Source organism: Anolis carolinensis, chromosome 2 (genome assembly GCF_035594765.1).
Source record: "Anolis carolinensis isolate JA03-04 chromosome 2, rAnoCar3.1.pri, whole genome shotgun sequence".
Lineage (NCBI taxonomy): Eukaryota > Metazoa > Chordata > Lepidosauria > Squamata > Dactyloidae > Anolis > Anolis carolinensis.
The window spans coordinates 112,423,885-112,434,672 of record NC_085842.1 but is presented as its reverse complement, the minus strand read 5'-3'; the positions used below and the strand labels follow the sequence as shown (position 1 = coordinate 112,434,672).

General features: G+C 38.2%; 1 protein-coding gene across 1 annotated transcript in view; it reads right to left on the bottom strand.

The window, feature by feature from the left end:
- Positions 1–216: 216 nt before the first annotated feature.
- The window catches only part of rbm27 (RNA binding motif protein 27), a 48,486-nt gene continuing 37,914 nt past the window's right edge, over positions 217–10,788 (bottom strand). The window contains exons 17-21 of the mRNA XM_003224097.4: positions 7,162–7,266; positions 6,738–6,929; positions 4,630–4,716; positions 3,927–4,037; positions 217–3,434 (exon numbers count right to left, since the gene is read on the bottom strand). Of these exons, the coding sequence (XP_003224145.2) occupies positions 3,348–3,434; positions 3,927–4,037; positions 4,630–4,716; positions 6,738–6,929; positions 7,162–7,266 (582 nt within the window). The 3' untranslated portion in view covers positions 217–3,347. The remainder of the gene's footprint in view (positions 3,435–3,926; positions 4,038–4,629; positions 4,717–6,737; positions 6,930–7,161; positions 7,267–10,788) is intronic.

Sequence of the window (10,788 nt, the reverse complement as noted above, 5' to 3'; positions counted from 1 at the left end):
TCTTATAATAACTATTTATTCTCTCTCCTCATAATTATTTGCTGTTTAGGAAGGGGTACTATTCACATTTGCAACATCAATGTGCTATACTTGAGCATATAGTATTACTAAGTGACCAGCTCCAATTGGCTTCAAGCCGTAATTCTATGAAATCATACATGCTGCTGTGCCAACATTCATACTTCACATCCAAAAAGAAACCAAGCAATACAACGCTTTAAGTGATTATAAGTTTTTTTTGGAATGGTTATTTCTTCAAATTTCAGTTCAAATTGTTTTACATCTTTTTTGTTGTTTATAATTTTAAACCATTCCATATTATCTCTTTATTGCAAAAAGTCAACATGCATCTTAGAAATTCAGAGTGTAATCAATAAAACAAACATTACATGTATGAATTTAAATGTATAAACAGTTAGAAATCCAACAATATCTCCTAATATACTATTACACAAGTTCACAATCTTGTAAAAACTATAGTACAAGTTTACTATACACTGAGAGGAATTTAATATTCCTTTTCACATGATTTTGCTAAAAACTGTTGAAGCATCTCCACTGTTATGTGGGCATACATTTTTTCAAATCAGTTTTTAGATGCTGACTGTTTTTTTATGCTCAAGGATTAAAAAAGAAACCAAAAAAATTACACCACAGTTAAACTGACACTTTATATACTAGTAGCATTCGCATTTGTAAAGCTTTAGGGTAGTGATTCACAGACCATTTCTGTTGTAGCATTTTTCTGCATTTCAATGGGACTACAGATTGCTAAGTGGTCAGTGAGATATACTCCACATGTGGTAACGTTTTATTTCAGGTCAACTTACAGTTTTCAAATCACTCGGCAGGTATATTTATGATATTATGATGTTGGTTATGGCTTATGAATGTGAAAGTGACAATTTCATAGCTATTAGAAATAAAGTGCTACCAGAAAAAAAGTCTACCTAGTAACACAAATGGTGTCCTACTAACCTCTAATACACATGACCTAGGGAGATACACAGCCAAGTCAAAATGAAGGTCACTTTGAACTAGTTTCCCCTTTCCCTTTGTATTAAACAAGTTACCACTATGATGCCCATTACTTATATTCCTGGTAACACAATAGTATGCTTTCATTACACGAGTTCAGGGGCACCAACTTGGTTTTGTGCTTCTGATTTGAGAAATCACATTTAAGATGTCACTAGAGGATTGATGTGAGTCAAGATACCTTTAAAAATGGGAAAAATGATTAAATAAAATCTCCCCCAGCTGGTTCCCCCCTCCTCTTTCCATAAAAAAAGGCTAACCCTTTGAGCAGGGACATTCATCCTGTTCTGAACAGTGCACTAACAAAATGTTATTTAAAACCATATGAAAAGGAATCCCATCCAGTCTAACTAAGCCAAGGGCTATGGAAATCTCTCTTACAGCTTCACTCAACCACTGTAATCTTCCAGATACAAAAATACAAGAACTCTTATGGAAATCTAGATGCTTGTAGTTTTAGTACACAAAAAAGCAAAATTATTTACAAAATTATACAGCTTTAAGAAAAAACCCTGTACAATATATATACACATACATATGTAAATCCTTTGTTCCCTCTATCAGTTGATTAAACTGTCCAAATTCAAACATTTTGCTGTGATGGGTCAATACATGGCCACATAACTAAGCCACAGGCATTCAAACATTACAGGCGATGGAAGAAGAGCAAGGCTATGCCCTCTCAGGCTGTGCAATATCCGTGGACTCACTGGGTTTGTTAGAAATGTAGCCATCGTCTAGAAAACAAAAGGCTTTCACATAATGGGCAAACACCCACTGATAAACTGCATTCCTTTCCAAGAATAACCTCTGGAACCTAAATTGATACCAGCTGGGAATTCAGACACCACAATATCCACAACAGTATCCGAAATAAGAAGAAACAGAAAGAGTGCTTCATTTCATGTAGCAAGTCGGGACTTAGAACATCTGATACAAAGAGTGAACCTGGTATCAGTAGCGGTAATAAACTTGGATGAAATATGCCCTCATTTTTCTATTTGCTTGCATTAGTGCTTTGATACCACAGGAGGTGAGAGTTATATATTTTCCCTACTTTTTTGATCTTAAAAATCAGAATGTAATAGTATAATCTCCTATAATAGGATGCATTGTCTGTGGCAGAGTACAGAGGCACTAAGAATGAAGCCAATGCCCTACAAGACAATGTGTTTAGGATTAACAGTAGCCAGAGATCAAGATCTGTTCTCATGGTCCGGTAAAATGTAACAGTTTGGTTTTTGCTACAATCCACATCAGTTATTGTCTGGTGCTTTAAGAAAAACTGAATAATAATCAAAACAACATGCAGATAAAATGTGTCTAAGTAAACCAGTCTCACCTGTCTCTCCTCGACTTAAAACATTCATTTTATAAAGGTTATTGTGTGTAAGCACAATACCACTCCATGCACTGATTTAGTATCCATTATTTTAAACTGTATATAGTTTTGACTTGGGCCAAAGAGAACATTAATTGCTTAGAATACCGCACTGACCTAAAAAAATAACTAATTTAGTCACAGAGGGAAAAAACCCTGTTCTAATGAGTAGGCTCTTCAAAAAGGGTGCATTCACATTAATCAATACTGGCTGTTCATGAAGCACTGCTGTGGTTCATTTCAAACAGGGCATGTGCAGGAAGGAGGCCACAAATGTCCCACTGAAACAGTTTTACAGCATCAGAGATTGCTCAACTGCACCAGTGGATGTATTCCCATCAGTGCTACCAGGAACTAGTTAGTTACAATTGTCTTGCACTATAAATATATTAAGAATTAGGTCTCAGTTGGAGGAATGTAGGAAAACTGACTTCTTCCTTAACCACAGTATGTGCAATTTTGAGACTTTTGAAACTGAGAAGTTAAAGCTACTTAAGCTAAATAACTTAATTTTAAATCACTTAACAAAGGGGCCTTTGAATTAGCAAATTTCAATCAAATGTTGATGCACAAATTAATTTCAGAGAGCTCCCATCTCAGATTCCACATTACTAAATAAAACTTGTAAAGTAATTTGGAGATGAATAAAACAATTCTTGTTTTAAAAACTCAATGGATATGAGCCTTGAAAATGGATACACTTTATCTTTAGATGATCATAACCATCTTTACAATTCTGTGTTAGTTTTGGGCCTTTGGCTGATCGTGGGGATTCATCTGCTTATCTATCAAGTTCACACTTTCTCTCTTGTGTATATGAAAAGAAAAACAAAAACAAGGTTTTTTTTGGCTCATTGACTTCCTTTAAATAATTTTTTAAAAGCTGCAGTTCAAACAATTCTAAAACTATATGATTCCACTTCAAGTTTCATCTTCTCCAGGAACGAGATTCATCTTCATCTTCATCATCATCGTCGTCATCTTCAGGCAAAAATAAATCAGAAGTTTCTGTCTCCTGAATAAAATAAGGAATATTGTGTGGTAATTAGAAAAGGGACACCAATCCAAGATGTGGCTATCGATGAAACAGTTTTGCTGAGTCAGTGATTCCAGTGTGGTTCTGTTTTTTTCTTGAATGATTTACAAATAAATATGCAAAGTGGTCAAACCAGGAAGAAAAAAATGTAATAAAAACACTGAGATAATTCAGATTAAGTAGTAAAGTGTATGCAATTTGGAATATGACTGTGAACAATCTTCATCACATGACATGCTGTGGAATTACTTTCATTCTATACTCATACCTTTGGTCAGAAAAATTGAGTCACAAAACAGGCAATATAAACAACCTACAGGTTACAAAAGGATCATGTAGTGCCTTTTAGGGGGAAAATGTCTTTGTCCAAAGTGGCCTCTAAAATTACTGTCACCAACACATTTAATATACAACTAAACATGGTGTTCCAGAAGCTTTGTAAGATAGCATGCATAAATCCTGGTCTCATACCTCTTCCTTGGGTTCCTCTTCCTCAGTTTCTGTGGACACAGAAGGTACCTTGGGTTTATGCCACGATATCTGAAGTCGGCGGTCTTTGAACTTCAACCCTTGGTTGGCAGCCTAAAATGGGGAGTAACGGGAGGAACGGGAGATTGTTCTTGGGTACATCCCATATGTTGACAAGGCAAGAAGATCTCAATTGAACCTAGAACTTAAATCTATCTAGTGTAAGTCTTCTCTTTTTATGACAGAGAAGAACTTGTAGTTTTACAAAAAGGGTTTAAAGAAATTATTTCTCTTAAAATCAAAATACAAGAGACAGCAATATGTATTAATACTGGAATACCAATATTGTTTTTGCTTTGACTAGAAAAAAACCTGTTGTGTACAAACATAAAAGTCTCGGTGTACATTAAGGAGTACTAAGAAAAGGCACATTGCCAAATATATGGCAAAGAACCTTCAATTTCCTACTAAGAAATTATAGGTAGATTTGTATGTCTATTTTACTCTCTAATTCTATTTTTCCTTGATAATTTTAGTTTCCAAGTGTCAGCCTGGAAACTGCAATAGGAAAATGGTTTGCGTTAACTACATAAAATCCATTAAATATTTGATAGCGGAGTAAATCATTGAATTCAATGGAGTGTATCTTAGAGAACCAGCACATAGCTAAATTAAAAATGTCAAATATTTGTATCACCTAACTTACATTTTCAGCTTCAGAGCGGGATTTAAATGTCAGAACAACACTTAAAGGTGAATCCTCCTCTTGAAGGCCTTCAATATCTCCAAATTTCTGTAAGACACACAATATGGATAAGGATCACCTGTGTTTCTCCAATCTGACCCAGGTGAAAACACTATGACGCACTGAGAGACAATATGGCATAGTTTTCAGAATATTTGAGCAAGATGAGGGAGATCCATGTTTAATCCTTGCTCAAAAAAGCTGAATACGTGACCATGAGCCCAGCCACATCCTCAAGCTAGATTCCTTGGAGGATGGGACTGGTTTATGAGAGCAAAACAGTAAAAGTAATTTATCAGTTGCGTTGAAACAGGAGTGGAGTATCTGTGTCATGGATTCTAAGGATATACAGTAGAGTCTCACTTATCCAACATTCGCTTATCCAACGTTCTGGATTATCCAACGCATTTTTATAGTCAATGTTTTCAATAAATCGTGATATTTTGGTGCTAAATTCGTAAATACAGTAATTACTATGTAGCATTAATGCATATTGAATTACTTTTTCTGTCAAATTTGTTGTATAACATGATGTTTTGGTGCTTAATTTGTAAAATCATAACCTAATTTGATGTTTAATAGGCTTCTCCTTAATCTCTCCTTATTATCCAACATATTCGCTTATCCAACGTTCTGCCGGCCCGTTTATGTTGGATAAGTGAGACTCTACTGTACATTTAAAAAATTTACTGTTATCTAAGAAAATATATTAGTGATATCACACTCTTGTTAAGGTTTATCACACAATGAAACCTGGCAAATGTTTTTTATTATCTGTAAATGGGATTACAGCTGGACTTGAAAGGGCAAGTGTGAAGACACATACACATAATATGGTTTTAGTTGTTTCAGTGTTTATAGGACGTTGTTTATAGATTGTGTGTATAAGTGTTTTTAAAGTGTGTGCTTATAAGTGTTTTTTTTTACAAAATATGAATTATATAGCAGTAAATTATTAGTTCTTATATATAAATAATGGATTGTTATATTTATAATTTTTTCAAAGATTTTTCAAACTTGTGATCCGTTTCCTTAAAGAAATCTTGCACAAAATCCTACATTCCCACAACAAAACAAAAAGCTCAAGCCAAGTTATACCTTTATCCTTTGGGGGGGGGAGAGAAGCATTGAATTTAATAGAAGTTCTGTGACAAAATGCTGATTGTCTCTACAAATTCATTTAATCATGATTTGAAAATCGTGTCCTGTCTTTTAATCTTTGTTCTGTGTATTTTAATATGTATTTTAACTACGTTGTAATCCGCCTTGATCTATGAGGAAAGGCAGTTAAGAAATGTTGTTGTTATTGTTGTAGTTATTATTATCGCCAAAATCCATTATCTGGAAAGAAAAAGTTGATATAATGGCAGTTGCTCCAATATGAAAATGAGTTTCACCTGAAAGTGTAACGCCATCCCAGAGTGATAATAGATAAATATACAAAATCGGACAGCACCATTGGCTCAGAACAGTTTCACTGAAATGTACAGAATGTCTTTGAGAGTGTTTGGGCAAGTCTGGCTAAGAAGTCTCCCACAAATCAAAGATCTGAGAGTCAGGGCAAAGATACTGACTGGTGGCCATTTTCTTCCTCCAAAAGATAAATTAAGTACATGGGGGTATATAGCACAAATGCATATCAATTAAGTAGTTAATTAGATTAACCATAAAACAATCAATACTATACTTAAACGGAAGGAAGGCAATACAGACTGAGCACCTCTTATCTGAAATGCTTGGGATCAGAACTGTTTGGATTTCTGATTTTTAAAAAACGGAATACCTGTACTTACATAATGGTGATAAAACCCAAGTCCAAACAAGAAATTCATTTATGTTTCATAAACGCTTTATATGCATATTCTGAAGGCCATTTTATGCAGAATAGTTTTAATAATTTTGTGTATGAAACAAATTTTGTGCAGTCAAAAAGGAAAGGAAAGATATTACTCTTTCAGCCAACCAGGTGGACAATTTAAGATTTTAGAATTCCAGATACGTAATGCTCATTCTGTAATACCTTTATATTATTCTTGATGGCACAACAGAAACTAGAAAAAATGACTTACTGAAAAATGCTGAAGGAGTTCATCTTTCTCCTCTTCCACAAAGCCTCCGATGGTCAGTGCTTTGGGACGGTGGTCGACGACCATGTGATTCACTGTACCTCTCCCTCTCCCTCCACGCCCCCGTCCTCGGCCTCTGGTTTGAGAAGACACCGCTTTACCACGACCAACAGGCAAGATGCCTAAACGGGCAGCCTACATACATACATACAAAAGGACAGCAACTTTTACAGACCTTGTGCTTTATACCATTGGTTCTCAACCTGTGGGTCCCCAAGTGTTTTGGCCTACAACTCCCAGAAATCCCAGCCAGTTTACCAGCAGTTAGGATTTCTGGGAGTTGAAGGCCAAAACATCTAGGGACCCACAGGTTGAGAACCACCGCTATATACAATGCTCAGGACAGTAGATAACAACAAAAATTCACCTCCACTTGTAATTGGGTCAGCTTTTTCCTTAATTCTGTTGTGTCCTCCCCTGAAGATAGTCTTTTATGAAAGTCCAGCTCTGCATCCAAAAGTTCCTTTTGTGCCTTCAAAAAGGTTAGGTGAGAGAGATAGAGACAGAAACAAATTTATTTGAAGTTTATTATATATAAATCCATATATTATGTGAGGAATCCATTCCAGAATCCTTCATGTAATACAATTTTTGCATAACCTGGAAGCCTTTTTCTTTAAACCTGAAATGAACAGTGTATTTGGTACCTGGCAAAAACATACCAGAAAAGTTCTGCAGAAAATGATGAGGGAAGTGCCTGGGTCTCCAGCATGGTTCTATAGTCAAATTCCAGCAGAACTTCCAGTGAAAGTTGACCACAGAATTGCACTGGAGGTCTACAGAGAATAGGCATTATCTATGTTCTTCAGAGCAATTCTATGATATTCAAAGCTCTTTGCATATGAATTAAACCAAAAATCTCGCACAATAGCAGGCTTACTGTAGTTTTTTTATAGTGTCAGAAACGACTTGAGAACATAGTACAAGTTGCTTCTGGTGTGAGTGAACTGGCGGTCTACAGAGATGTTGCCCAGGGGACACCCAGATGTGCTACCATCCTGTCTGCTGGGAGGCTTCTTTCATGCCCGCACAAGCAAGAGCTGACAGGCAAGAGCTCACCTGTCTCATGGATTTGAACCAGAAACCGTCAGGTCAGCAGTTCAGCCGGCACAAGGGTTTAACCCATTTCACCACCATGGCTCCTTGCCTTACTGTAGTAATAAGTGTTGAAATGTTTTCCCTCTGGGGTTCAAATCCTTTCCAGACCCCCCCCCCCCCCGAAATAACTGAAGTTTTGGAATGGAAAGTATGATGTAACCATGAGAGAATAATCTTACAGTGCTGATACTCAGGATGAACAGAGAAACATGAAGCTGTACGCAATGGGCATCTTGTGCAACTTGCAGACTCATTAGAAATCTGAAGGGTATGGTTTTGAGTTTAAATTTTTTTATTTTAGAAAAATCATGAAAAAATAAAGAGGCAATATTTTTCCTAAATTTAATTCATCATGTCTCTTTTCTAATACTTAAAATAATATTTCTCTAAACAATAGCAAGTGTCTGATGGCTTCAGTAAGTTCAAACAAGCGGATTAATACATGTTGCTACCTACAGTGTAAACAGGAAGTTATGAAGTTACATAAAATAAAGAGTGTGCCATTATTATCACACAGAACAACTTTTCTGCATGATGGTGGCATTAACATATTGCAGTTGGGTTGATTTAGGCATGCACACTTTTAATGGTAGACAAGTTTTAAAAACATGTCTACTTGCTGCAGTTTCAAGGGCTACTTCTTCTCTTGTGGATGAAATTGTCCCACAGTTATATCTCCTCACTATGTTTGAAGACATGGAAATAAATGCATTTTATTGCATTTTCACAGATGAAGCAAGGATCTGAGTTGGTGCTACAAGAAAACATCTGAAAACATATTCCAAGTGGCACAATCAGGCCACTTCCTTTTCATGGACACTGTGTCATTATACTGTCTCAAGATATTCAGGGTATACTTTGTACTCTGAGTGTTATGTATTTACTACACACATTATCACTATCACAATCTTTACATCCTGTCTCCCCCCCCCCCCCCCCCCGCCCCCAACCAGTTTGGGACTTAAGGTGGCTTACAGCACCTTAAAGAAAAACAAAGGCATTTTCATCATTCGGAACAATTAAGTTTTTAAAATACATGTGAAATAGTCTCCAGCTACTGATACTATTTCATATAACATACTCTTAATATGAGAAATCTCTTATAAGAATCCCTGTTTACTCCAGCATTCTGTTCCTACAGTGACCAAACAGGCCCTTCTGAGGCGAACAAGAATGGAATGCCTCTTGTAATTTGTATTACATTTAGTGGTTTGTATTAGCGTCCACTGCTTACAAGCAATGCCTATTTTATTAATTTATTTATTTACTGCATTTTTACCCCGCTCTACCTCAACTCCAGAGTGGCTTCAATGGATGGCTGCATGTTCTAGCATGAGGGGAAAAACTTGTCATTCTACTCTTTTCCACTTTATATATAATTTCACACAGCACTATGTTCCCCTCTAATAATAATAATAATAAAACTTTATTTATACCCCGCCACCATCTCCCCAATGGGGACTCGGGGCGGCTTACATGGGGCCATGCCCGGGAAAAATACAATATAACACAATATAAAAACAACATATCATAATACAATTACAACAATACAATAAAGAATCATATACAGTACAACACAAAATCCAAAGAGCAGTATAACAGGGCAGGCCGCACTGACACTCAGTTAAAACTCGGGGTGAGAAAAGGATAAGAAAAAGGATAAGAATAAAACCACAGGGAACTAGGAAAAGATAGCAGACAGTCTAGAGGATAAATGGGGGCGTAACAAAAGCATGTAACAGTTACTCTCCGAAAGCACATCGGAAGAGCCATGTTTTTAGATCTTTCCTAAAGTCTGAAAGAGTGGGGGCTTGCCTGATTTCAATGGGCAATGAGTTCCATAAACGGGGGGCCACAGCAGAAAAGGCCCTCTCCCTAGTTCCTACAAGGCGGGTCTGGGATAAAGGCAGTGGCGACAGGAGGGCCTCCCCTGACGATCGCAGAGATCGGGCAGGTTTATGGTAGGAGATACGGTCACGAAGGTAGGTGGGTCCCAAACCGTTTAGGGCTTTATATATGATGGTCTGCACCTTGAATTGGGATCGGAAAATGAACGGAAGCCAGTGGAGCTCCTTAAACAGGGGAGTAGATCTCTCCCTGTAATTCGCCCCAGTTATTAATCTGGCAGCCGAGCGTTGGACCAGTTGTAATTTCCGAGCCGTCTTCAAGGGAAGCCCCATGTAGAGCGCATTACAGTAGTCCAGTCTAGAGGTAACTAGGGCATGGACCACCGTGGTCAAGTCAGACTTCACGAGGTATGGTCGCAGTTGGCGCACAAGTTTGAGTTGTGCGAAAGCCCTCCCGGCCACCGCCGACACCTGCGCTTCAAGCGTCAACGCTGAATCCAGGAGGACCCCCAAACTGCGGACCTGTGATTTCAGGGGGAGTGCAACCCCGTCCAGCACAGGTTGCCACCCAATACCCCGATCTGACGAGCGACTGACCAGGAGGGCCTCTGTCTTGTCAGGATTGATCCTCAGCTTGTTCCTCCTCATCCAGTCCGCCACAGCGGCCAGGCACTGGTTCAGCATCCGAGGGGCTTCCTTGGAGTTAGATGGAAATGAGTAGTGGATTTGTGTGTCATCTGCGTAGAGATGGCAACACCCTCCAAAACTCCGGATGACCTCTCCCAGTGGTTTCATGTAGATGTTAAATAGCATGGGGGATAGAATAGACCCTTGCGGGACCCCACAGGTCAATGGCCAGGGGTCCGAGCAGGTATCCCCCAGCTTCACCATCTGGGAACGGCCCTCCAGGAAGGACCGAAGCCACAGCAGAACTGTGCCACCGAGTCCCATCCCGGCGAGCCTCCCCAGAAGGATACCATGGTCGATGGTATCGAAAGCCGCTGAGATGTCCAAGAGAACCAGCAGGGTCACACTCCCCCTGTCCAGCT